The sequence below is a fragment of the Malaclemys terrapin genome, chromosome 3 (assembly GCF_027887155.1).
Source record: "Malaclemys terrapin pileata isolate rMalTer1 chromosome 3, rMalTer1.hap1, whole genome shotgun sequence".
Taxonomy (NCBI): Eukaryota; Metazoa; Chordata; order Testudines; family Emydidae; genus Malaclemys; species Malaclemys terrapin.
In genome coordinates, this window is record NC_071507.1 from 143,604,724 (window position 1) to 143,630,027 (window position 25,304).

Below are 25,304 nucleotides of genomic sequence, written 5' to 3' on the forward strand. Positions count from 1 at the left end.
ATGCCGCCTCTGAACACAGCCTGCTTTTTATTCATTTGCCAAGTCCTCCTGCAGTGCCTGCCCTCCCTTACACCTATACTTAGCAGCAGGATGTCTCAGACAGTAAGTCTCAGAAAGCCCAACCAAATCTGTGACCTCAGGGCGCTCTACTGGTTCCCAGCCATGATCTTTTTGGGTCAGTGTAAGCCCCGTAGAGTTTCTTAGTGAAGTACTACAGTCTTCTTTAATTGAACAGCGTGGAAGTTGGTAGGCTAGACATCTGAACCTTTTTCATGTATTTTACAAATGTTGTCTAAGATAAGGGATAATTACCAGAAGCCCAGTAGTGCATTTATGAGTTATACTCTAATGATAGAAATAGCTAAGTGCATGATGGACATCTTCAACCAAAACCAGATTTCAGTTTCCTGCTGAGGACCACATTCACCCCAGCAGTACAGGAAGCACTGCCCTCAGCTGGGGGAATAGATTTAATACTTCCATGCAGGACAGTCGTATAAAACCTGATTCTTTTGTCATTATGCAGGACTCAAGGCAGAGACATCATTTCAGAAACATCTGAGGGAGAGGGGCAAAGGTGTATCAGCATATAGAACATATGTGATTACATCTGCAAAGTTGGGGAGCGGGGAATGAAGCATGTAGACCTTTGAAAACTCTGGGTGGTGGGGCAAGGAACCAAAGTCTAGAGGGGGCAACTTCACTCCATAATGACACCCCAGGGTCAGGTTTCACACGCACTGAATAAAAGAAGCAGTAACAGTCACTTAAGAATACCAAACTGTTATATTTTCAAAAGATTTTAAATTAGCTCTTTGTTAACAGATTCAAGTTATATTATTGCTCAGTTATAACAATTGTATGCTCTTGCTAAAGGGGCAGTTTTAGCAGTAAAGCAAAGGAAAAAGCCCATTTTATATAGTCAGCTTTTTGTAACGAAAAGTTTGTAAAACACACTAGCTAGTAGAAAAAAAATAATCCGGTGTAACGATCTGAAACGGGAAGTAAATTAAATGCTGCACCGATGACGGATCGCTAACGTTTCAATGTCGTGTCAGTTTTTCTGTTTGTTTGGCTGTTGGGGGGGATTGGTTGGTTTTGTGACTGGTATGTCACGACTCGGGCAGGGGGGGGCAGCATGCCGCTGGTAGCGAGCCCAAGGCGCTCCCCGGCTCTGTGGGTGCGGTAACGCCGCTGCACCGACCGGGAAGCCAGCTGGCGGATCAGCCAGCGAACACCTGTAGCGCAAGCGGCTGGGATTAACTCTGGGGCCGGGCCGCGCGCTGCCTGCCAAAGCTTCCCAGCCGAGCCCCGCCGCCGCAGTCCGCACGTTACCCTCCCGCCCCCGAGCGCCGCGGCGGCAGATTGCTGTAGCCGGGAAGCCCTGGCGTCCCGCGCAGCAGGCGATGGCGGATGGAGTAGGGCAGGTCCGCACGGCCCATCGCTGTGATCCCCGCCGCTCCTCTCCCTTCTACTCTGCTCCGCCAGCCGCCGCGCTCCTCCCTGCGGCAGGGGGCGCTGTTCCCGGTTCCCCCTCGCTCAATCGCTCCACTCCGCCCGGCGGGTGTAGGCACACACAGGTCACATGACTCCCTCGGGGGCGAGGGGGATTGGATCACGTGACCACCTAAGCTCGCGACAGTCACCTCGTTCAGACCGGTTAACGGAGTACGGGGAAACTAGAGGTGCCGATGCCCCCACTGGGCGGCAGGGCAGGGACGAGTTTGCCTCGGTAGCAATGGGAGCCGCGGGACCTGCTTCCTCACGTGATCCTTTCGGGTCCGAGGAAGACGTCATGTGACTACTGCCGCTGAGCCTGGCCGTTGGTCGTGGGAGCTACGGTGGCCGAGCTGAGCTAGGTCTGTTACCTAGGTAACCTAGTTCGGGCGCCTGAGACAAACCTGCCGGTTTTTCAAGGGACGCGGCCGCCGGTGGTTCGGCCCGGCTGAGGTAGGTAGGTAGGTAGCCGGCCGGAGGCGGCACCCTCTGGGCGCCCAGCAACAGAGCTCCAGCTGCCCCTGACAGACTTGTCCGCGCGGCTCTTGCGGGAGCCCTACCCACGCCCGCTAGCCCGAGGCTGTGCTCTGGGCTGCGGGGCCGGGGTCGCTCCGGCGTGCACCTGCCCTGGGAAGCCGCTGCCCTGCCCTGGCCCAGGGGTAGAGAGGCGCCCCCGGGGGGGTTGCGGCGAAGCTACCCCGCCTTTCCTGATGCGCTGGGCCTAGTGCCTTCTGGGCAGGCTGAGGGCCTGGGCATCTATTCACCGGGAGATTGGGAGTTTCTTCCGCTGAGCTCTTGGGTCCTGTTGGAAGGGTGTGTAAAGGCTGGGTTGGAACCTTTTAAAAAGCGAAATAAATAGGTAGGGCTAGATTTAGACTAAAGGGACACTGACCACCCAGCAGCATAAGACTAAATTTCATGCGTTTGAAAAGTGACCTCCCCACTTGTGCCATCTGTTAACAGCCCTGATCACTTGAAACGGAATAGATTTTAAGCATCCCATTCACCTATTACCATTGCTGTTGTTTACTTCCTGCAGTTTATTCAGCTGAGGCATTGGAAATAGACTGGGCAGTTCATGGCTTTCACATGTTAGTTCACTGATGATGTATTTGGATGTCAGGAATGTGTGAATTCAAACACAAAACAGTTATGCAAATGTTTCTATTAGGTCTTATAAAAATATAAAAACAGGCTCTATGTGTTTGAAGATTGTGACTCCTTTGGTGATATTTTTGAATTAATAGTAACACAAACATGTGCCAAGCACATCCCCAAGGCAGTGAGATTAAAAAAAAAATCCCCTTTGAGTAGGGGATTGAACTAGATCCCATGATCCCATAAAGCAGCGCTCAAGCGACCAGGGAGCTTTTGCAAACAGGGGCTGCTAACGGGGAGTTTCGCAAGGGAGTTTGGAAGGGGAGTGGGAAGGGAGCGGGGGTCCCTTTATTCCCCTTAAAACCTATAAACCAAACTACATTCAAAACCTTTTGCTTAAACAACCCTTTCATTAACTAGGAGACAATGCAGGCAGAAGCTCAGCTGCAGAGTGGGGGCTATCCAGTTTGTTGCACTGAGTGCAGCATGTATGATTACGTGCCCTGTGGGCGGGTGGCGTATGTGTGCATTCGGTGCAAGGAGCTCCTGGGCCTCAGAGACCATCTACGGACTTTGGAGGCCAGGGTAGCGGAACTGGAGGAGTTAAGGGAGGCAGAGAGGTATGTTGATGAGGCTTTCCGGGACACTGAGGAATTGTCCCACCTCCAGTCAGACAGCCCCTGTGCTATTAAGGAGGATGAAAGGATCAGGGAAGGAGGGCAGTCAACGGGAGCAGAGGAAAACCTTCCCATAGTTGGGACCCTCCTTCCAGATGGTGCTGGGATTACCTCTCGCACTGAGGTTGCCTCTCCGGGGGAGGGAACTCCAGTTACTAGGAAAAGGCAGGTGTTAGTAATGGGAGATTCGATCATTAGAAACGTAGATAGCTGGGTTTGTGATGACCGGGAGAACCGCATGGTGACATGCCAGCCTGGTGCAAAGGTTGCGGATCTCTCGAGGCATCTAGATAGACTTATGAGTAGTGCTGGGGAGGAGCCGGTGGTCGTGGTACATGTAGGTACCAATGACATAGGGAAGGGTAGGAGAGATGTCCTGGAGGCCAAATTTAGGCTGCTAGGGAAGAGACTGATATCCAGGACCTCTATTGTGGCATTCTCAGAAATGCTCCCAGTTCCACACGCAGGGCCAGGTAGGCAGGTAGAGCTTCAGAGTCTCAATGCGTGGATGAGATGATGGTGTAGAGAGGAGGGGGTTACGTTCATTAGGAACTGGGGAAACTTTTGGGATGGGGGAGCCTATACAGGAGAGAGGGGTTCCACCTAAACCAAAGTGGAACCAGACTGCTGGCACTAAACATTAAAAAGGTTGTAGAGCAGTTTTTAAACTAGGAGATGGGGGGGGGGGGAAGCCGACTGCTGCAGAGGAGCATGTGCATCGGACAGAGACTTCTCTTAGGGGAGAGTCTAATGATAGAACAGGAGTACTTGTGGCACCTTAGAGACTGCTGCTACTCTGAAACCTGTCTAATGATAGAGAATCTCCAGGTTATAGGCAGGAGCAGAGGATGGAGGAGGATATGTAAGGGCCAGATCAGATGTTAAACATTCACATAAAGAATCGGACACATCAGAAAAGGGTAGACAAATAAACAGTGACACGTTTTTAAAGTGCTTGTACACAAATGCTAGAAGTCTAAATAATAAGATGGGTGAACTAGAGTGCCTTGTGATAAAAGAGGATATTGATATAATAGGCATCACAGAAACTGGGTGGACTGAGAGCAATCAATGGGACACAATCATTCTGGGGTACAAAATATATCGGACGGACAGAACAGGTCGTGCAGTGGGGGGAGTGGCACTATATGTGAAATAAGAAGATTTTTATTTCATTTGATTCTACATTTTAAGTGAATCCACATGTTCCATAGAATCTCTGTGGATAGAAATTTCATGCTCTAATAAGAATATAACATTAGGGATCTATTATAGACCACCTGACCAGGACAGTGATAGTGATGATGAAATGCTAAGGGAAATTAGAGAGGCTATCAAAATTAAGAACCCAATAATAGTGGGGGATTTCAATTATCCCCATATTGACTGGGAACATTTCACTTCAGGATGAAATTTCTCGATACTTTAAATGACTGCTTCACGGAGCAGCTGGTATGGGAACCCACACGGGGAGAGGCAACTCTAGCTTTAGTCCTGAGTGGAGCGCAGGAGCTGGTCCAAGAGGTAACTATAACAGGGCCGCTTGGAAATAGTGACTATAATACAATAGCATTCAACATCCCTGGGGTGGGAAGAACATCTCAACAGCCCAACACTGTGGAATTTAATTTCAAAAGGGGGAACTATGCAAAAATGAGGGGGTTAGTTAAACAGAAGTTAAAAAGTACAGTGACTAAAGTGAAATCCCTGCAAGCTGCATGGGTGCTTTTTAAAGACACCATAATAGAGGCCCAACTTCAATGTATACCCCAAATTAAGAAACACAGTAAAAGAACTAAAAAAGAGCCACCGTGGCTTAACAACCATGTAAAAGAAGCAGTGAAAGATAAAAAGACTTCCTTTAAAAAGTGGAAGTCAAATCCTAGTGAGGCAAATAGAAAGGAGCATAAACGCTGCCAGATTAAGTGCAAGAATGTAATAAGAAAAGCCAAAGAGGAGTTTAAAGAATGGCTAGCCAGAAACTCCAAAGGTGGTGGTAAAATATTTTTTAAGTATATCAGAAGCAGGAAGCCTGCTAAACAATCAGTGGGGCCCCTTGATGATCGAGATTACAAAAGGAGCGCTTAAAGACGATAAAGTAATTGTGGAGAAACTAAATGGATTCTTCGCTTCAGTCTTCACAGCTGAGGATGTTAGGGAGATTCCCAAACCTGAGCCGGCTTTTGTAGGTGACAAATCTGAGGAACTGTCACAGATTAAAGTGTCACTAGAAGAGGTTTTGGAATTAATTGATAAACTTAACATTAACAAGTCACTGGGACCAGATGGCATTCACCCAAGAGTTCTGAAAGAACTCAAATGTGAAGTTGCGGAACTATTAACTAAGGTTTGTAACCTGTCCTTTAAATCGGCTTCTGTACCCGATGACTGGAAGTTAGCTAATGTAACGCCAATATTTAAAAAGGGCTCTAGAGGTGATCCCGGCAATTACAGACCGATAGGTCTAACGTCAGTACCGGGCAAATTAGTTGAAACAATAGTTAAGAATAAAGTTGTCAGACACGTAGAAAAACAAACTGTTGAGCAATAGTCAACATGCTTTCTGTAAAGGGAAATCGTGTCTTACTAATCTATTAGAGTCTTTGAAGGGGTCAACAAACATGTGGACAAGGGGGATCCAGTGGACATAGTGTACTTAGATTTCCAGAAAGCCTTTGACAAGGTCCCTCACCAAAGGCTCTTCCGTAAATTAAGTTGTCAAGGGATAAAAGGGAAGGTCCTTTCATGGATTGAGAACTGGTTAAAAGACTGGGAACAAAGGGTAGGAATTAATGGCAAATTCTCAGAATGGAGAGGGGTAACTAGTGGTGTTCCCCAAGGGTCAGTCCTCGGACCAATCCTATTCAATTTATTTATAAATGATCTGGAGAAAGGGGTAAACAGTGAGGTGGCAAAGTTTGCAGATGATACTAACCTGCTCAAGATAGTTAAGACCAAAGCAGACTGTGATGAACTTCAAAAAGATCTCACAAAACTAAGTGATTGGGCAACAAAATGGCAAATGAAATTTAATGTGGATAAATGTAAAGTAATGCACATTGGAAAAAATAACCCCAAGTATACATACATTGTGATGGGGGTAATTTAGCTACAACAAGATAAATTCATGGTGGTGAAGTCCATTAATGGCTATTAGCCAGGATGGGTAAGGAATGATGTCCTAGCCTCTGTTTGTCAGAGGATGGAGATGGATGGCAGGAGAGATCACTTCATCACTGCCTGTTGGTCCACTCCCTCTGGGGCACCTGGCATTGGCCACTGTTGGTAGACAGGATACTGGGCTAGATGGAACTTTGGTCTGACCTGGTATGGCCGTTCTTATGTTCTTAGATGATCTCCTGAGGTCTCTTCTAACCCTAATATTCTATGATTCTGTGATCACAGCTTCAAATCCCAACAGGGTTAAGTCAGTTTTCCATCATTCCTGGGAAGATAAACTTGAGTTCCATGAAGTGTACTCTTTGTTTCTTTAATATGAGATATGAGAAATATTATGGCATTTGCCATGAGAAGAAGGTTTTTAACAATCCTCTAGCCAAAGTTTCCCCTTCCTGCAATGATGCAGTGTGCTGCCAGGCAACCATCCTCCAGTCCAGAAATGGCTGCATTTTTTGATTTTGTGTGTGTATATATTGTTTACAAAGCGCTTTGGGATCCTTCTACATTAAAGTCATAAATATAAGGTTATTTCTTATTAAGGGAGAAATTTGCCTAAAGTCTTTTAAGGAAGTGTGTGCTTGATTTTAGTTAATAACTGGCATTACCTGTGGGCAAATGGATGTCAACTGATTTAAAAAAAAAACTTTTTGAAAAATCAAATATCAGATGAAATTGTATAAGATGCAGTGTAAATATTTATAAGAAACGTGTGCGTATATATGTATGTAATGCACAGGAAACTACAGTAAAATGTAAGATCAGGACTTATTTTTTCTTATCAAGCTTGCAAATAAATATTCTCCACTTGCTTAAGCAGTTGGCATAGGTAGTAACATTAAAATGTCACAGCTCACAAGACTCTTTGTTGTAAAAATATAAAATCATACTGGATTATGTGTGTCATGAGAGGTAACATTCTTAATCCTCTTACTGTGTTTTTTTTAAGACTCTTTCCAAGTGCTTACATAAGGCTATCTTATTTAATTCAAAGACTGGGCAGTCTTTGCAGTAATTTTCTTTAGTACTGCCAAAGTGTTGGGTAGTCTTTGGATGAAGTAAGAGTTAAAGCAGGAAACAGTTATCAGAACTCGCCTGTCAAGATCAGTTTACTAGTTAGGTAACAGTTCTATGTCCTGAAAAGGATCTATACTTGAAAAAGTTCATATTTAATAGTAAAACCTTATCTGCAAACCCTTAATCTATTTTGAATTTATTATATCACTTCTCATTCTGAAGGATCCCAGAGTACTTCAAAACTATGTATGACACCACTGTAAAACAGCCACTTTGAGTTTGCAGGGTGATATCTAAAAGCTGCATGATATTGAGAGGCTGGGGAATATTTGCTCTCAAAAACCAACACAAATCCTCCATTCACAAAAAGCACTATTGACTTTTCAGTGTGAATGCAGAATGGACAGAATTTCTGTCTTTAAGAGCTAACCTGAAAGACTTCCACGGATTAAATCATTATTTATTTGTTATGCTCTAGCAGTGTGCTCAGTGCTGGACACACTATAAAGAAAGTCTCCCTGCCCCAGAGTGTTCATAGTTTGGAAAACAAACAGACAGCAATTAAAATACATCAAACACTGTGCAAGTATACATGGTATAGATGCAATCTGAGTTTACGGTGTTTTTCTCCCCTTTCGTTATAAATGAAACATTTCCTTCCTGAGAACGTTGGTGGAAGAGCTAAATTTTGAAGAGGAATATGAAGGATGAGAAGAAATTCCTATTTATTAACCTCACAAGGTTTAAGGGCTAAATCAGTCCTGTTGGTATTTAAGTCTATGGTTCTAGGGAATCTAGGCAATTCAGATGTGGTGCTTGGACCTTTGCAGTAAATACAGTATTTGGGGGAAACGTGGTATAGTTTAGACTTGGTAGACAACTTTTAATATTTCCTGCATGACAAGCTAGTAGGAAATCACCAGGCTGTTTATGATTTCAAAAGCACTGCCTCATTAACTGCATTTTTATTTTTAATTTTAGTATTTTCCAGTAATTGAACTGTTTTGGAAGTTAAGTTTGAGCTGCTGACTATGGCTCATCGGTTTTCAAAAGCAGAACTAGATGAGCAGTTTGAACAGTTTCTGAAGGAGGTATGTTTACATTTTACTATGAAATTGATTACATATCTTTTTTTACTCCATTAAAATGTGGAAACACTGATAGTTGGGTGTGGTAGAGCAGGAGAGACATGACACGGCTATATTATATTAAATAATTCTCTTAGGTAGTGATCGCACAAAGACTTACAGACCCGCTTAACTTAAAACATGCAAGTAGTGCCAGTGAAGTCAATGGGATATTTTTGTGCTTAATTTTAAGCCTGTGTGCATGTTTTTGGTGGATTGGGTCCTTAGAAAGCTCAAGTGCTACGTGATATGATTAATTGTGATTACATTATTCAAGGTATTAAATTTAAGAGCCATACTCAGCACTAGTAGCAGATGTTTAAAATTGATCTGCTTGACTTAAAATACATGGAACGAGACCAATAGTAACTCTTCCATATGTGTATAAAATGGCAATTTGTATTTAAAACTTCTTTCATCCGGTATTTTTCCTATATTATTTTTAAATATATAATTTCACTTAAAAGCTGCTCTAAATTCTAATAAAATTCATTGCTATAAAATAAACCTAACAAAAGGGGAGCCAACTATAGTGGTTTGAAAGCTTTAGGCTGAAGGGTTTTATCACTGATGATGCCCAGTGTTTAGCGAAGGGTCACATCTAGCCAAAAGTATCCAGATTTTCCAGACTTCTGGTTCTGACAAATCAAAACACCATAAATCTCCAGCTCTGCATTTCTTTCACTGGAGCTATATTATGTAGTCTATTACTTTCCCAGCATATGAATGAGAACAAATTGTCTTAGGGTCAGTCTAGATAAGATGGAAATGATGCTCGTTAGTAGTGGGGAAGCATCTGGAGGATTTGGCAGGGGTTGTATGCTCTGTTTGTTGAGGTATGCCTGTCTATTGTCAAAGACATTCATAATTTCTCAGTATTTTACTAGATCCATCATTGCTTCTGGTTAGCAGCTCTGAGTGTTCTTTGGCTAGCCAAGCAATTGTGGTCTCTTCTTTCTGATGCAGACCTTGCTACAGTTTCCATTCATTTTTCTCTTCTACTTCACTACTATTGTATGTGTTGAGCACTCTTGAAGGACACTTGGAAGCTTTGACTAATGGAAAATGTTTTTTCCTGCCTTTTAAGCCGGGAAGACTGTGAGCTCATTTTACTGTTGCTCTCCAGTGTCTTCCAGTTTATAGTTCAATCTTTTGTTTACCCTAATTAAGGCCTTGAATGGTCTGGATGTGGCTACCTTAGAGATTGTCTACATTTTTCCCTATTGCCTTTTTTGGTAATTGAGATCTACTGGGGTGCAATTAGGGTTGATCTCTGGTGGCTGGATTCAGGGATTGTGACTTTGGAACTCCCTCTGTGGTTTATTGACATTTTAGTGTGGTGTACATAAGAGCATGATGTGAGCCACACTTACTTAGTCAGGCCCTTTTCTGCAGCCATGGTGCATGGGGCATATGTGATGTAAGACAGTGGGCACCAAGTAAAATGATATATAATATGTTAATATTTTAAATGTTCATGTAAGTAATTAAACTACATGGTAGAGTTGCACTAGTCAGGAGGCTCCTTCTGCTTGGTAGCTCTGAAGCTTTTGATTTTCAGAGGCTGGTTTCTATCCCTGCCTGGAGTATGCAGCTAGGGGGAATCCCTACAGCCCTAGGGATTGAACAGCATTGTATAGAGAAATTGGGAAACCAAAATGGCATTTTTGAACTTAAGGTACTGCATCAGCTTTAAAGGCCAAATTCTGCTGTTTCTGACAACAGTATGAATAAATAGTTACTACACTGATGTTTTTAGTAGTGTTCTGTTACGGAGATGATGGGAAAACAAACAAACATCGTTCTGGGATGTATTAGCAGGAGTGTTGTAAGGAAGACACGAGAACTAATTCTTCCACTCTACTCCATGTTATTTTCGTCTCAACTTGGAGTATTGTGTCCAGTTCTGGGCACCACATTTCAGGAAAGATGTGGACAAATTGAAGAAAGTCCAGAGAAGAGCAACAAAAATTATTAAAGGTCTGGAAAACATGACCTATGAGGGAAGATTGAAAATAATTGGGTTTAGTCTGGAGAAGAGAAGACTCTGATAACAGTTTTCAAGCACATAAAAGATTGTTACAAGGAGGGGTGAGAAAAATTGTTCTCCTTAACCTCTGAGGATAGGACAAGACGCAATGGACTTAAATTGCAGCAAGAGCAGTTTAAGTTGGACATTAGAAAAAACTTCCTGTCAGAGTGGTTAAGCACTGGAATAAATTGTCTAAGGAAGTTGTGGAATCTCCATCATTCAAGATCTTTAAGAGCAGGTTAGACAAACACCTGTCAGGGATGGTCTAGATAATACTTAGCCCTGCCTTGAGTGCCTTCCAGTCCTACGATTCTATGATTCTGTGTTTTACTGAAGAAGTACGGTGGTTTGGTTTTGCTTTTTCAGAAGCTGATGGTTGCGGCTGGAGTTAAGGCTGACTGTTTTGTCGGGAGGCAGAGGCATATATGCTGAGTGAAAGAATGTAGAGAAGGCAAAATCATAATTGCAAGGGTTGTGTGAGCACTAAATTTGTGATTTCCTGACTTTTTTATTATGATGTTGCATGCCCTTGAGCAGCTTTAACTGGCTATCAGTGAAGCCTTTTGGGGAGATTTTTCAAAATTTTAAAGAAATTGTAGTTATTCAAATGGATTGCTACCAGTGGTTATATATGTATTCTCTTGCATATATTGTCACTTTCCCCCATACTGTCCAGTTCCCTGTGCAAGTTCCTCTGCACAGTTGTATTCATTCTTCATGTCCTACTGTAGAAACTTGTTTTCAGTTTCATAACCTCCTATAAACAGGGTAGGTTGCCCCATACACTTCTGCGTCCACGTCCTGCCTCCTTCTATTCCCCCCTGTAATAGGTCCTAGCCGGGGCTCGACCCTTCCGGGCAGGAGGGGAGCCACACCGACTCACTACTGTGGGAACAAGCAGACAGTTAGTCCCGAAACTCCGGCTCTTTGGTGCAGAGTCGGAGCAACCACAGTTAAAGCTCAGGCCCTTGACTGCCGGGGCTGAGCGAGCAAGCAGTTCGGGAGCCCAGGCCCTGGATCAGGGCGGGGCAGACACAGTTAGCTCAGACCCTTGTTTGCAGGGGCTGAGCGAGCAGACAGTTCGGAGCCCAGGCCCTGGAGCAGGGCGGGGCAAACACAGTTTAACTCAGGCCCTTGTTTGCAGGGGGCTGAGCGAGCAAATAGTTCAGAGCCCAGGCAAGGCACGCCTAGGCTTTCTGTAGCCGAGTGTTGGGTGAGGGGGATGCCTGCCACCCGTGAGCGGGGGTGGCAGGGGGGAACGCAGGCCCACCCACTCCACTGCGTTCCAGCCCGGGGCCCTAGCAGCGGTTACTGCCGCTGCTGGTCAGTGGGGTATCCAGACCGCAACACACTGACATTGGCTCACATTCAGTTGCAGCCGGACCGGGGTCGGCTACCCCCGGGCCACTTCCGTGATCCCCCTCAGAGCCTACCTCGTTCGTCGCACCGGGCTCAGGCCAGTCCATCTGCACGGGCTCCTCTCGGCCAGGGCTCGGTGGCAGGTCCGGTAGCTCTGCCGGGAAGTCAGGCCAACGGTCCTCAGGCGGCTCCTCTGGGTAGCAGCAGGGGCGGAGGGGTTCGGGTACAGTCTCACCCTCAGGGTTGGTGGGGTGAGGCTCCCAAGGACTCTCCCAGTGACGGGAGCGGACGGGCTCCGGTGGCTCCTCCTCGTAGCGTGCCCGGGGTAGCTCGGGCCAGCTAGGGTCCAGGCCTCGGTCTTCGGCGGTCTCCTGGCCGGGAGCTCCCGGCCACACGTCTGCTCCCTGCGGTGGCTGGCCGCCGACTGAGCTCTGGCGGCCGGCCTTTATACTTCCTGTCCCGCCCCTTGACTTCCGGGGGGCGGGGACAGGCGGTGGTGGTCCCACCCACTCTGGTGCCTGCACGTGGGCTCCCTCTTCTGGGCAGGAGGGGAGCCACACCGACTCACTACACCCCCACAGAGTTTTCCTCCTCAATATGCTTCCCTCATCCACCCCATCCCTAGTTCCTGTCAAGCCTCTCCCTGCACATTGAGAAAACTGACTTGAGCTATATCAGTGATCCTTACCGAGATTTTTGTGTGTCACACAATATGGAGAGTGTTCCCATGCTCAGCACACCAGTTGCTTTGCTTAAGGCTTCATGACAACTGCAAGTGGAGCTCTAAAGAGTCATAGCTTGACTTTTTGCTGCTCTACAGTGATAATCATGGGCAGCTGAAAAGAGATATTGATTCAGAAAGGGAGGTTTCTTCACTTAATTGGAGAACCTGCAGAGTAATGTTTGAAAGACTAATACTACATATTGAGGGAATACTGATCCTTTCAGAAGATTGTGTGTATAAAATGATGTGTGTAATACAAGCTTGTGCTAAGAAAAATAATTTAAAAAAACTAATGCAAAATTTTCAAGAAAACAGTACTTTGATGTATATCATTAAATGATTGGAACACTCTTACTCTGTGAAGTGTTAAATACCAAGGATCTGATCCTGCAGGCAGTTCTGCACTTGCTTAATTTTACTGCCGTGTGTAGTCTCATTGACAACGGACTGCTTCATGGTAGTAAGTTAAACAAGTGCTTAAATGATTACAGGATTGGTGTCCAAATTCCTAAAGAATTGGTCTGACTTTATGCATGTTTTTTAAATTAATCTTTTTTTAGCTGTCTGTTAACTATTAATAAGTACCATTATCGTTTAGTGGGAAATAAAATAATTGACTCTGCTTGACGACTCTACCTTCTCAGTATTTTTGAGAGGCAACATTAAGTTTATTTAGTTATCTAAACTAGAATTGAGAATTCACTGTTCAGGAAAAAAAAGGTTGTGTTTTTTTGTTTTTTTGTTTTTTCCTGTCTCTGTTTTTCTTTTTTAAAAATAAGCATTTTCAGTAAGTCTTGGTGATCAGATAAATGTCATTATTGGGGAAAATATGTAGTAATTTTTGTGTAAGAGTTTTCTATCCCAGGTGTTTCTTTACTATTTGCAGTTGACAAGATGGCTGGACATAGAAAGTGTCCAGATCTGAATCACAACATCTGGGGGTTTCAGTTTCTTCAGTTATGATACTCCAAGGAGTATCAGCATCGTGCATGTCCTGCTTGCTGAGTAAAGGATACAGTTAATCATAAAAGAAACAGCAAGTGATAACAGAACTTGCATCAAGCACCTGTCGATAACTCCCAGCTAAAGAGAGGCACTCAGTCCTTGTGGGACAGTGGTACTATAATATCTGTGTTAGGACTAGAATAAGGAAATTATTTTGACTTTGTTAAGGGCATATATTAAAAATGTGTTTTGTTCTGTCCTGTTGAGCAATTCAGCCAAAAGAGTTTACAGTATGTGCTGTAAACACATTTTTTAGCTTTATAATTTACAAGTTTTTATTAAATTGCTTAGTATTCATGCTTCAGGGCTTTCAGTATTTAAAGATTCTCTCTCTGAGGCTATTGAAAATATGACAGACTTTTATTTTTATAAAACTTTAATTTTTAAAAAATTGTTCAGAAACGATGGTAGGGTTTGGAGATGTTGGCTAGAGTACAGTAATATTATTATCTTTGTGGAACTGTTCCTTTTGTTAGCAGTTGCTAAAGGATTGCTCATTTTAGACCATTCACGTTTGATTTCTGATATTCTCAGCTCATTTAGATCTTAATATATGGGTGGACCTTGTGATAATTATAATAATGCTAACTGCCCCTTGGCTTCATACTTATTAAGTATACAAAAATTTGTTGATTCTAGTATCAAGGCTGCACTGTTAAAATGACCAGAAGTCCAGAAATATAAATATAAAAATTAAGATTTCTATAATGGTATTAATTTACCCATGTGACACATCCTTGTATATTTAACAATATAAGCAATAATATGCAGTGTTAACCTACACAGTTAGGAGAGAAAAATAGGCATAGAATATACTGTAGTGTCTGTCACAGCTGCGGGAACCCCCGCCTCTTGCATTTCTGTCTGGTCTTTGCTGACTCTTACAACTGTATAAACTAAACATTGCTGTAACTTTTTTTTTTTTTTTTTGCATTTAGCTTAAGTTCGTTTTAATGAATTTTTAAAAAACATTATTGGTTTAGTTCATCCTATGAGACTATGAAGTAGCACATAAAATCCACACTGCACTGAATCAACTGATTGGGAGTGTATTGAGGGTGGCAGTGATAAGAGAAATTCATGCAAATGAGGTTCTGGTGGGTATATGGATATGTGAGGCTTCCTATACCTCCTGCCATTCTTTCTTCCCCCACTCAGAATCTGAAAAGTTCACTGTGACCCTGTTTCTGCCATAACTCCCCCAGAGCTGTCCTGGGAGTCGGAGGAAAGGAGCAGAAGTTGGCTCTGTGGGAATGGGTCCGGTCTCTACGTCAACACAGCCTTGTGACCTGGTAGACTGGCTGTGGGTCTTTCCTCTCCCCACTCCTTCCCAGTTATCTCAGTTAGCTGGAGTTTAGAACTTTGCTCCAGTGGTCTGACTGGCTCTGAATTGGACCTTCCAGTCCGAATCCCTATGGCTAGCTGTTAGTTGTGCATTGACACCAACTTGATAGTCAGGGAGGAACTGCTCAGGCATACTGATTTAATTCCCAAGAGCATGGAAAGCACAGAGTGGAGTTCTGAATTCTGCCCGCTATCAGAGAGGTGAGGAAGGCTTCAGTGGTTATTTCAGAGGGTGGGGGCTGAGGAATGACTTACCTTTGGGACTTTAACAATGCTGCTCAGGGTACAAAGTCAGGCCAAACTATACATCACCTTCTGTGCTCTGTGATCCGGAGGGATGTGATCAGGATTTGGCCCAAGTTTTTTATTTAAAATAATTACTATATGTAGGTTCTTACACTGTCACAAAAATAAAATAAAAATCTGGTTACATTATTAAATTGAAAATGTATGCTGCTGATCAGATAATTTTTGCAGAACCAACTGTCATCAATTAAACATCAGTGCTAGAAATATAGTACAAAGTATTACTCCATATCCTAGTATAGTTATTGTTCTCTTGTATAACTTTATGCTACAAATATGAAAAGCCAAAAAGGGAGGACTGTGTGGAATCAAGAGAGGCTCCTGGACAACTCTACCAAAAGATCATGGATTAATTTTCAGTTATGTTGAAAACACTATGGAAATGTTTCATTATGCCCTTTTTATAATAGTCTGATCCTCAATTAAAATTATAATCTAAATCCAGAAAAAATTTAAAAGTAACTAAATTTGTAAATACCCAGAGTAGAGTAAGGTTATAAGTAACAGCCATCATGGATTTGTCAAACACAAATCATGCCAAAGCAACCTAATTTCCTTCTTTGACAGAGTTACTGGCCTAGTGAATAGGGAGGAGGCCATAGACATGATATATCTTGATTTTTAATAAGGCTTTTGACACAGTCCCACATGACATTCTCATTAAGGAAACTGTGAAAATATGGTTTAGATGAAATTACTATAAGGTGGGTGCACAACTGGTTGAAAGACTCTACTCAGAGTAGTTATCAATGGTTTGCTGTCAAACTGGGAGGGACCGGGCATGTATCTAGTGGGACCTGGCAGGGGTCTGTCCAGGGTCCAGTACTATTCAGTATTTTCATGTATGACTTGGATAATGGAATGGAGAGTGTGCTCATAAAATTGCTTATGACCCCAAGTTGGGGGTGAGGGTTTCTAGCACTTTGGAGGACAGGACTAGAATTCAAAATGACCTTGACAACCTGAAGAATTGGTCTGAATTCAACAAAATGGAATTCAATAGAGGGAAGTGCAAAGAACTCCAATTAGGAAGAAGAAAAAAGTCAAATGCACAACTACAAAATGGGGAATAACTGGCTAGGTGGCAATACGACTGAAACGCATCTGGGGGTTATAGTGGATCAAAAATTGAACGAGTCAACAATGTGATACAGTTGTGGAAAGGGCTAATATCATTCTGGGATGTATTAATTCTGGGAGTGTTGTGTGTAAAACACAGGAGGTAGTTGTCCTGCTCTACTCTCAGAATGCTGAGACCTCCGCTGCAGTACTATGTCCAGTTTTGGGTACCACACTTTAAGAAAGATGTGGAGAAACAGGAGAGAATCCAGAGGAGAGCATAAAAAATGATAAAAGGTTTAGAAAACCTGTGACCTTTAAGGAAAGGTTAAAAAAAACTGGGTATGTTTAGTCTTGAGAAAAGAAGACTGATGATCTGATAAGTCTTCAAATATGTTAAAGGCTGTTATATAGAGGACAGTGATCAATTGTTCTGTGTCCATTGAAGGTAGGACAAGAAGTAATGGGTTTATAGCAAGGGAGATTTAGGTTAGAAAGTTTTTCCTCATACCCATGATGATAATTAAACTAAACTATCCCAATCATTGGAGGTTTTTAAGAACAAGTTAGACAGGCACCTGCCAGGGGGATGGTCTAGGTACACAGGGTCCTGCCTCACCACAAGGGGCTGCACTAGATGACATCCCGAGGTCCGATCTAGTCCTACATTTCTGTGATTCTAAATCACATCAAAATGTACACAGAACTATTTTTAATTCTGTATCTTTCTTATTCAGTCTCTTTCAGATGATTCATTTGAAAATTCAAAGAAAAAATCCACCATTCTTGAGACACTGGGACAGCCCAGGAGAAAGGAATTGAAGAAGAAAGATCCTGTGCCATGGTGGATATCCGAGGATGATTCTGATGATGGCGGTAAATAGTGTGCATTTCTGTATAACTTCAGTTCTTTTTGCCACAGTGTGTCAGTCAAGATCTTCCTTTCTTTCATATATATTTTTTGCATCCTGAGGAAAGTTGGTAATGTGAGTGTAGTTCAAAACTGTTTACAATTTTTGTAGCACACTAACAAGTAATGCAGAATAAAAAATGAAATTAATTCATTAAACTTTTTTTATTCAAATCTTCATTGGAAAGAAAATTCAAGAGAGTAAGCTATATGTATTATACTGTGTTTACTTTTATGGTTAGCTTGAAGTTAATAAAATATTGAGATACCCTTATATCAGATGAATAAATTCTGAATCACAAAAAGATAATTTATTAGAAAATGTAGTGTACAAATATTAAAAGGGGTCACAATGTCATTAATAATGCCTAATTTCTTTCTTACTCAATACCTGTAGATCTCCATTTTAAAAAATGGAGAGAGAAAAAAACTTCAATAATTTTGAAACGATAAGAGATCTGTATTCACGATAATTATACTTGCAGCTTTTCATATGGTGGGGTGGGGAAAGTGCAGGAAAAAATCCACAACAAAAGCAAAAACATGCTACCATTCTCCCATCCTCAATCAGGTGGAGGTTTTTCAAGGACCTGTAGTATATTGGTAAAACCTATGGACTTGGCGGGTCTGATGATCTCTCCTGCAGTAACTACGTTGATCGCGTCCTCCTACAAGAAAATATATATTGGTTGCAAACCTCCACCTCACCTTCCTGACTCAGTCTGGTTCCCCAGTGACCAGTAACTAACTAACTAACTATGTAGGGAGCCAGCTTTCACAGGGTGATTGCCACTCACTTTTGCACAGTGAATGGTGGCTCTTATTCTCATAATCCATTGCAGCAATATAAGGGTGAGCTCAGCAGAAAGTTCCAGAAGTATCCCCTGGAAGTTATGCAGATGCCGCTGATCATCTCAGGCTTTAAGAATGACTCCATCGCATTGATGGTGGTCATCGTCCAGACCCAACTACTACATATTCACTTAATCCACAAATACAACATGCAGACCTGAACTCAGCAAGTGTCTGGTAGTTGTCTGATGAGTTCTACAAGTTGCTCATCTTGGTCTCTGGCTTTTCACAGGTTTTACTGGAAAACTCCTATCTCAGATGTTTCCCAATAGCTTTTCAAAAGCTCTGAGAGAGAACTTTCTTGCTGAGCAAGGAGTGCAAACTGAGCATTCCACCTGGCAAATCTTTTTGCAAAAATAGCTTTGAAAGAGTGTTAGCTGATAATTTCTCAAGGGGTTATTAAAGTTTGACCTCTTCTCTTACAATTCCTTTTGGTGTCCTTGAGGTAACCCACAAAGCCTTTTGAAAATTTTCTGAAGCCACTACTGGGAGCTGCATGGGGAACTGTGGGATAGGTACTCAGAGAACAGTGCAACCAAATGATGTTGAACAGCACAAGCCAGCAGTTAGTATGGACGTACTGAGCCATTTCTGCTTAAACCAATTCTATCACACTGGTTCAGCTAAGAACAGTTTGGTTGTCTAGAGTAGATGCAATCTTAAAGCCCAGGTTGCAAGGCAGGCAGGAAAAAAAATCTTTATAAACCAAGCAGATTTGATCTGCAATGCATTGAGATACAATAAATCTGGAGCCCCACCAAACAATTTTAGGGTCACTTTTAAGAGCAGATCTTCGCTTAAAAGCTGGAAAATAGTTGGTAATCTAGACCAGTTTTGCTAGTACAGAATCTTCCATGCATCTGTCTCTCTGTGATCCCTCTCTGAGTACGGGACCATGTTTAGAGCAATGGGCACTATAAGACAGCAGAAGTTAAAGGCTGAGGTTGCTCTAGTTTGCACTGGAGACTGAACTGGCCCCATTATCTGTGGGAATCAGGGAGCACAGAGGTGACCTACAGCCATCTTTCTTCCCTACCCATTCTTGGGTCCTTTGTCAAGTGTAGTTCAGCAAGATCCAAGGATCCAGGCCTATATTCTCATATAGGTTCTCCAATACATTGTCATATTATGCAACTGAGCAGTGGCTGAACAATGTTGCAGTACTAAATTGCTGCAAGGGATAAGTTGAACAAGTGACCTACCAGTAGTTTCTTTGTTTTGCAAGTCAGATGTACACTTATTAATGTGCAGCATAAGGAACAAAGTAACGGTTAGCATTGCTAAAAATTAAATGATATTGCTTCAGAGGTAACAAACGTGGGAATAAATTTTGAATTTCATTTGTGAGGTCTAAGCCTAATGTTCCATGAAATTCTGCAGGGCTTTGTGTTCCCTTAGGCCTGATCTTGCAGTTCATTTGCAGACACCACTCTTGTTAAAGACTATAGGAGGTACCTGCATGAGATCTGCAGCATTAAGCTTAATAGTGCTTTATGCACTCTGCTAATTGCATTATTTCTTTCAAAAGTGATTTACAAAAGTATTTTGTCAATGTGAAGCAAACAAACTCATATGAAAATCTGTAGGAGTGTTAGATGACAGAAAGACTATCATGTAGTATAAATCTCTAGTCTGATTATCTTTTCCTAGCCCTCTCATCATGGAAAGGCCCTGACATTGAGTTTAGCATCAAATAAGCAATTCAATTGGCTTTCTATTTTAATTAATAAACTAGAAAATACAGTGGTTTCCACTGATTGCTGTTCAGTTGGCTGAAAAGAAAATAATGGAAAAAAACTTGTAGTGTCTGCATATTTTACATTTGATCTCAACTTCCTTTGGCTTTATGCTAAGGTTGAATTGATTTGTGGAGTATGTTTCTAGCTGTTGACTTTCCTGTTTGGTAGATTAAGAAACTGCCTTTATTCCTTTGGGCTGTTCTCTCTTCTCTCCCCCCCCCACCCCCATCTTGGATGCATTTGATCCTCATTAATTACATAAGCCTTCTAGTTCTTTTTACCATATTAGTGATGAATCAAAGAGCATGATAAGAATTCCTGTCTACTCTGTGTCCAGCTTGCATGTCTATTCTTGCTGTCTATCTTGTTTCTCAAGATCCTCAGATAAGATTTGTGAAACTGGACAAAGAGAAGAAAGTAATGGAAAATAATGCTGAAATAGCTGGAGATAATGAACAGAAGATGCCTCATTGAATTTTCCAGTCTGGTACTTGATGTAACCAAGTTTTCTAATATTTGTTGACGTCAGTTTGGTGCTACTTTTATATTTCCAATAGAATTTCCTTACCTTATTTTTCCAGTTAATCACAACGTACTCATGAAACCAAGCTGCCTTTTATATCATTTGCATTGCCAAAAGTAACTAGAGGAACTGTAGACTTTATAATGTTGCAATAATATAGTTCGGTAACAATGTCATTTTTCATTAGAATATATTTAATAGTTTGGCCAAATATGGAAAAAACACTGGCATAGAAATCATGGGAAGAACTTGTGTATGTATCAGTGTCTAGCTATATGTAAAATGAATATAATATATTTGCATCAGTTCAGAGATTCTAATCCAGCCGATATTCTACATATTTTTATGGGCCTACTACTGTCCCCTTTACTCATGTTGTGTATTAAGTTATCCCATGAATAGTGCCATTACAGTAGTTTTATGCTGATGCAACTGCAACAGACGACTGAAGAAGAATCAAGCAGTTTATTTCTAAGATATAGATTGCATCTTTAGGCACAGACCTATGCATGGTGCAGTGTAGGGTTTGCCACCCTAAGAGGAGTCCCAAGGACGACTTGTTGCTCTCATCGCTGCAACTAACGATGGATGGGCCATGGCATTTATGCGTAAATAATAATGGCAGTGAGTAATTGGCAAGTAATAGGCTAAGTCCTTGTCTACACTAAAAAGATGTACTGTTTTGATTATAATGACAATTAAAGTAGTACAGCCCATTAGTGTAGACACAGTTATACTAGCAAAAATGGCTCCTCAGTTCTACAGGAAATCTCCCTTCTATTACATGTCTAGCTTCATAAATGAGTGTGCTGTTCTGTGTTTAATCAACTTCAGACCCGTATGATGAACTGTAAAGCATCTTGGTCTGGGAGATGAAAGCACTAAAAACTGAAGAAATTTCTCAAGCTACAATGGCAAAATTTGGGGGCATGGGAAATGAGGTATATTTTTTTTAAATTAAAAAAGAAAATGAAGTTGTAAAGGGATGTCTTGTTTGTTAGTTGATATAATGAAAGGGATACTGTCATCTCTTTTAGCCTAGGAATCAAGGTCTGGTTCAATTTCCAGTGTTGCCACTGATTCACTTGTTGACCAGAACCAAGGCCCATCAAAGTCAACAGAAAGTCTCTCATTGTCTTCACTGGGCTTTAAATAAATTCCTATGAGATTTTAGGTGAGTTGTAAGTGTGCAACTCTTATAATCAAGATATTGAAATATCAAGGCTATTACTACTTTTTATCACTGCTTTTTCACTGTTATGTTGCTTCAACAGATCCAGATGCTTTCTTTGAAAACTGGTATTACAAAACTTGCTTTATTGTTGGCATAGCTACATTAGTATTTGTTATCTTCAGACAGATAGTCTGACATACCCTTCCATTCATGCTAGAATAAAACTTTTGTATAAGATGAGATACCTTGTAAGTAACAGCTGAATCCATTAAAAAGAGAAAATAGTATATATAAATCTCCACAAGCAACAATTACTATGGCTGCTGTATTGTAACTTTATAGTTTTGGTAGCAGCTATAAAATTGATAAAGTTCAATCTGCAAGAAATAATCAGGTGTGTTTTTTTTTTTCCAGTGTTGTAACTTAAATTCTCCTGATTTATTTTTCTCTTTACTCCCTGTTACATTATACCTAAATATTCATGAATGTTGTGTGTGAGCTTAGTCGTTTCTGAAAAACCTTTTTCCAGTGCATCTTGCAACAAGACATTGGCTAAATACGGTATACTGGAAACATTTCATAAGGCCAAGAAAGATGCATATTTAAATGAAGAAGGAAATGCCACTTCTGACATTCCAGACAGTTGTGATGGTAACATACTTACTCTATTTCCTATCCTGTAGGTGATTTTTTTAAAAAAAATTTGTTAGTTGAAAATTTCTTGTCCAGTTATAAAATAAAATTAAAATTAAATAAAATAATGCAACCTTTTTGGATATGGCCTACTGCCAAAAACAGCTGAAATTTAAAAGCTGTAATTCAGCATGAAAATAGCCCTTGTTGAGAAGTAGTTCATTGCTTGTTCCAAAGGAAATTGATTTTGATTTGGCCATGTTATGAGACTCTGAAAATTACATACAGAGCATATGAAATCCTCTTTTCTTATTGGTTGTTTAAGTTTATTAAACTCCTATCCTGCATTGAGAATCAAGTAGGCAGGTCCCCATTTCAATGGGGGTTCTCTGTGGCTCTCAATACAGAGCTGCAGTATTGGTAAGCATTCACAAAGCTTATGTCAACCCCCCCAAATCATGAGATTTAAAAAAATCATAAATTATGGGGTCTTCTATTTTTCTCATCAATTTTAAGCCTTTAGGGTTCATGTATTCATTTTTTTCTCTGCAACCATGATGGATAGAAACATTATTTTTAAATGAAATCTTGTAGTTTTGTGTAATTACGTGACTCCAGGTGCTGGGGCTTTAAGAAAAACACCAAATACTGTGAGATTTGCAGAACATTTGCATGAGTTGGCATTGGCAAGTTCAGGGCCTAAGTGATCACCTAGAACGGAACTGCACTTGCTTGAATAGCTCAGTTCAACAACAAACAAATAACAAGTTCCTTAGGTCCTGGTCACTGCATTTCAAGAAAGATGTGGAGAAATTGGAAAGGGTCCAGAGAAGAGCAACAAGAATGATTAAAGGTCTTGAGAACATGACCTATGAAGGAAGGCTGAAAGAATTGGGTTTGTTTAGTTTGGAAAAGAGAAGACTGAGAGGGGACGTGATAGCAGTTTTCAGGTATCTAAAAGGGTGTCATAAGGAGGAGGGAGAAAACTTGTTCACCTTAGCCTCTAAGGATAGAACAAGAAGCAATGGGCTTAAACTGCAGCAAGGGAGGTCTAGGTTGGACATTAGGAAAAAGTTCCTAACTGTCAGGGTGGTTAAACACTGGAATAAATTGCCTAGGGAGGTTGTGGAATCTCCATCTCTGGAGATATTTAAGAGTAGGTTAGATAAATGTCTATCAGGGATGGACTAGACAGTATTTGGTTCTGCCATGCGGGCAGGGGACTGGACTCGATGACCTCTCGAGGTCCCTTCCAGTCCTGGAATCTATGAATCTGTGGTCCACCAAAGCGCTTAAGCAAGTCCCATTGAAATCACTGGGACCACTCACATGTTTAAATGCAGGATCTGTGTTCACAGGGTGAGTCCAGACTGGTCTGGATGTACTCTGAATATGGTGGGAAACCGAAGATCTGGTAAATAGGGTCCTTCTCTAGTACCAGCAGCAGAATCCCCTGTGGTCTAAAGGAATGTGTATGAAACTAGGAGCTTGAGTTATTTGTCAACCTCCTTCCATCTGACTTTGTAATATTTATTTAGTAATATTTATTTATTTATTCAACACCAACCCTCTGCCTCCTCCCACACCCAAACTCCCTCCCAGAGCCCGCACCACCTCCCACACCCCTGCCCCAGGCTCAGCCTGGAGCACCCTCCCACATGCCGAACCCCTCAGCCCCAGCCCAGAGCCTGCATCCCGTTCTGCACCCCAACCCTCTGTACCACCCTGGTGAAAGTGGGTGGGGGAGAGCAAGCGACAGAGGTAGGGGGGAGCTGGAGTGAGCAGGGGCATGGCCTCAGAGAAGGGGTGGAGCAGGGCCTTGGGGAGGGGGCGGGGCAGGGGTGTTTGGGTTTGTGCGATTAGACAGTTGGCAACCCTAGCAATAAGTTATTAGTCAGAGCTGAATTTGTCTCCAAAGGAAAAATATATGAGAATAAGTGGCTTAGAGAGAAGAGAATTCCTATAAAAATCTGTCAAACATACTGGACTGCTGGGACAAGGACATAAATGTAAACATACAACAAAGAAATATTTTAAGATTCAGACATGTATATAAGGTTTTGTGTGTGGAAAGGGAAGTATGATATAGTGTATTACTTGAAAATTAGTATGTGATAATTTAATTAAAGGCTATTGTAATACATAAAATGTACATGTTCATCCTTAACTTTCTTCTTTCCTGACTTTTGAGTACTTAGTTGCACCCTGAATGTTCTTTTATTGTAGTTTTTTAATTAAATGAAATGTGTTGTTTTTAAATAATGTAAGTTGCTGCTAAAGCAATGGGTGCTATTTTTATTTTTATATAATTATATATAAATAAATAAAAATAAAAAACAAATAAAAAGCTACATTTTCTCTGGGCTACCAACTATATTTACAACTAAATATTAATCTCTTTATAACACTTCTGGATATAATTGGCTTCCATGAATGCTCTTGTGAAAAGGTTACAAAATACGCCCTATGTATTTCATAACATATGATGTTCACCTAAGCAGAATCTCAGGCTGGTGTTAAAAACATGACTTGTGAAAATAAAAAAATTGTAAAGCAGAGAGTAGCTAAGCTAAACAAGACATGCAGAGGGCTGAGTCACACACCTTAATAGGAGCTCAGGAAGGCAAACAAGTTGAACATTTTCGCTACTGTGATAAAGTATATAAACTGCACTCATTCTAAAAAGGTAACTGCAAGACTTAACCATGCAGTACAAATTGTCATTTGTAATTCATCTCTATTGTGTACAAAACTGTCTTTTCTAGGAATGCTAGGGACAAATGGAAGCTTTCTCAAGTCACAAAAGGATTCCCACCCTATTATGGAGGTGGATGAGGAAGCTCACACAGGAAAAATGCAGCTCCAAAAAAATGATGGTGTTTCTATATCCTTAAGTAGAGACAGCCTGGAACCTGATGGTAAGAAATAACAGAGAGAGGAACCATTTAATCAGATTATTAGCAAATTGTTGGCCAAGTTATTATTAATGAAGAATAGATTTTTCTAAAAATAAACACAAGTGGTGAGAATTGGTGAAACTGTTACCTTAAA

General features: G+C 41.5%; 1 protein-coding gene across 6 annotated transcripts in view; it reads left to right on the plus strand.

Moving 5' to 3' along the window:
• The first annotated feature begins 793 nt into the window (after positions 1-793).
• Positions 794-25,304, plus strand: part of CEP162 (centrosomal protein 162) — a 79,006-nt gene continuing 54,495 nt past the window's right edge. For 4 of the 6 annotated variants that reach the window (XM_054024208.1, XM_054024213.1, XM_054024210.1 and 1 more), the window contains exons 1-4: positions 794-1,950; positions 8,448-8,557; positions 17,160-17,298; positions 25,019-25,171. In XM_054024208.1, coding sequence (XP_053880183.1) covers positions 8,498-8,557; positions 17,160-17,298; positions 25,019-25,171 — 352 coding nt within the window. In that variant the 5' untranslated portion in view covers positions 794-1,950; positions 8,448-8,497. The remainder of the gene's footprint in view (positions 1,951-8,447; positions 8,558-17,159; positions 17,299-25,018; positions 25,172-25,304) is intronic. The other 2 variants (XM_054024209.1, XM_054024211.1) reach the window with 2 other exon arrangements.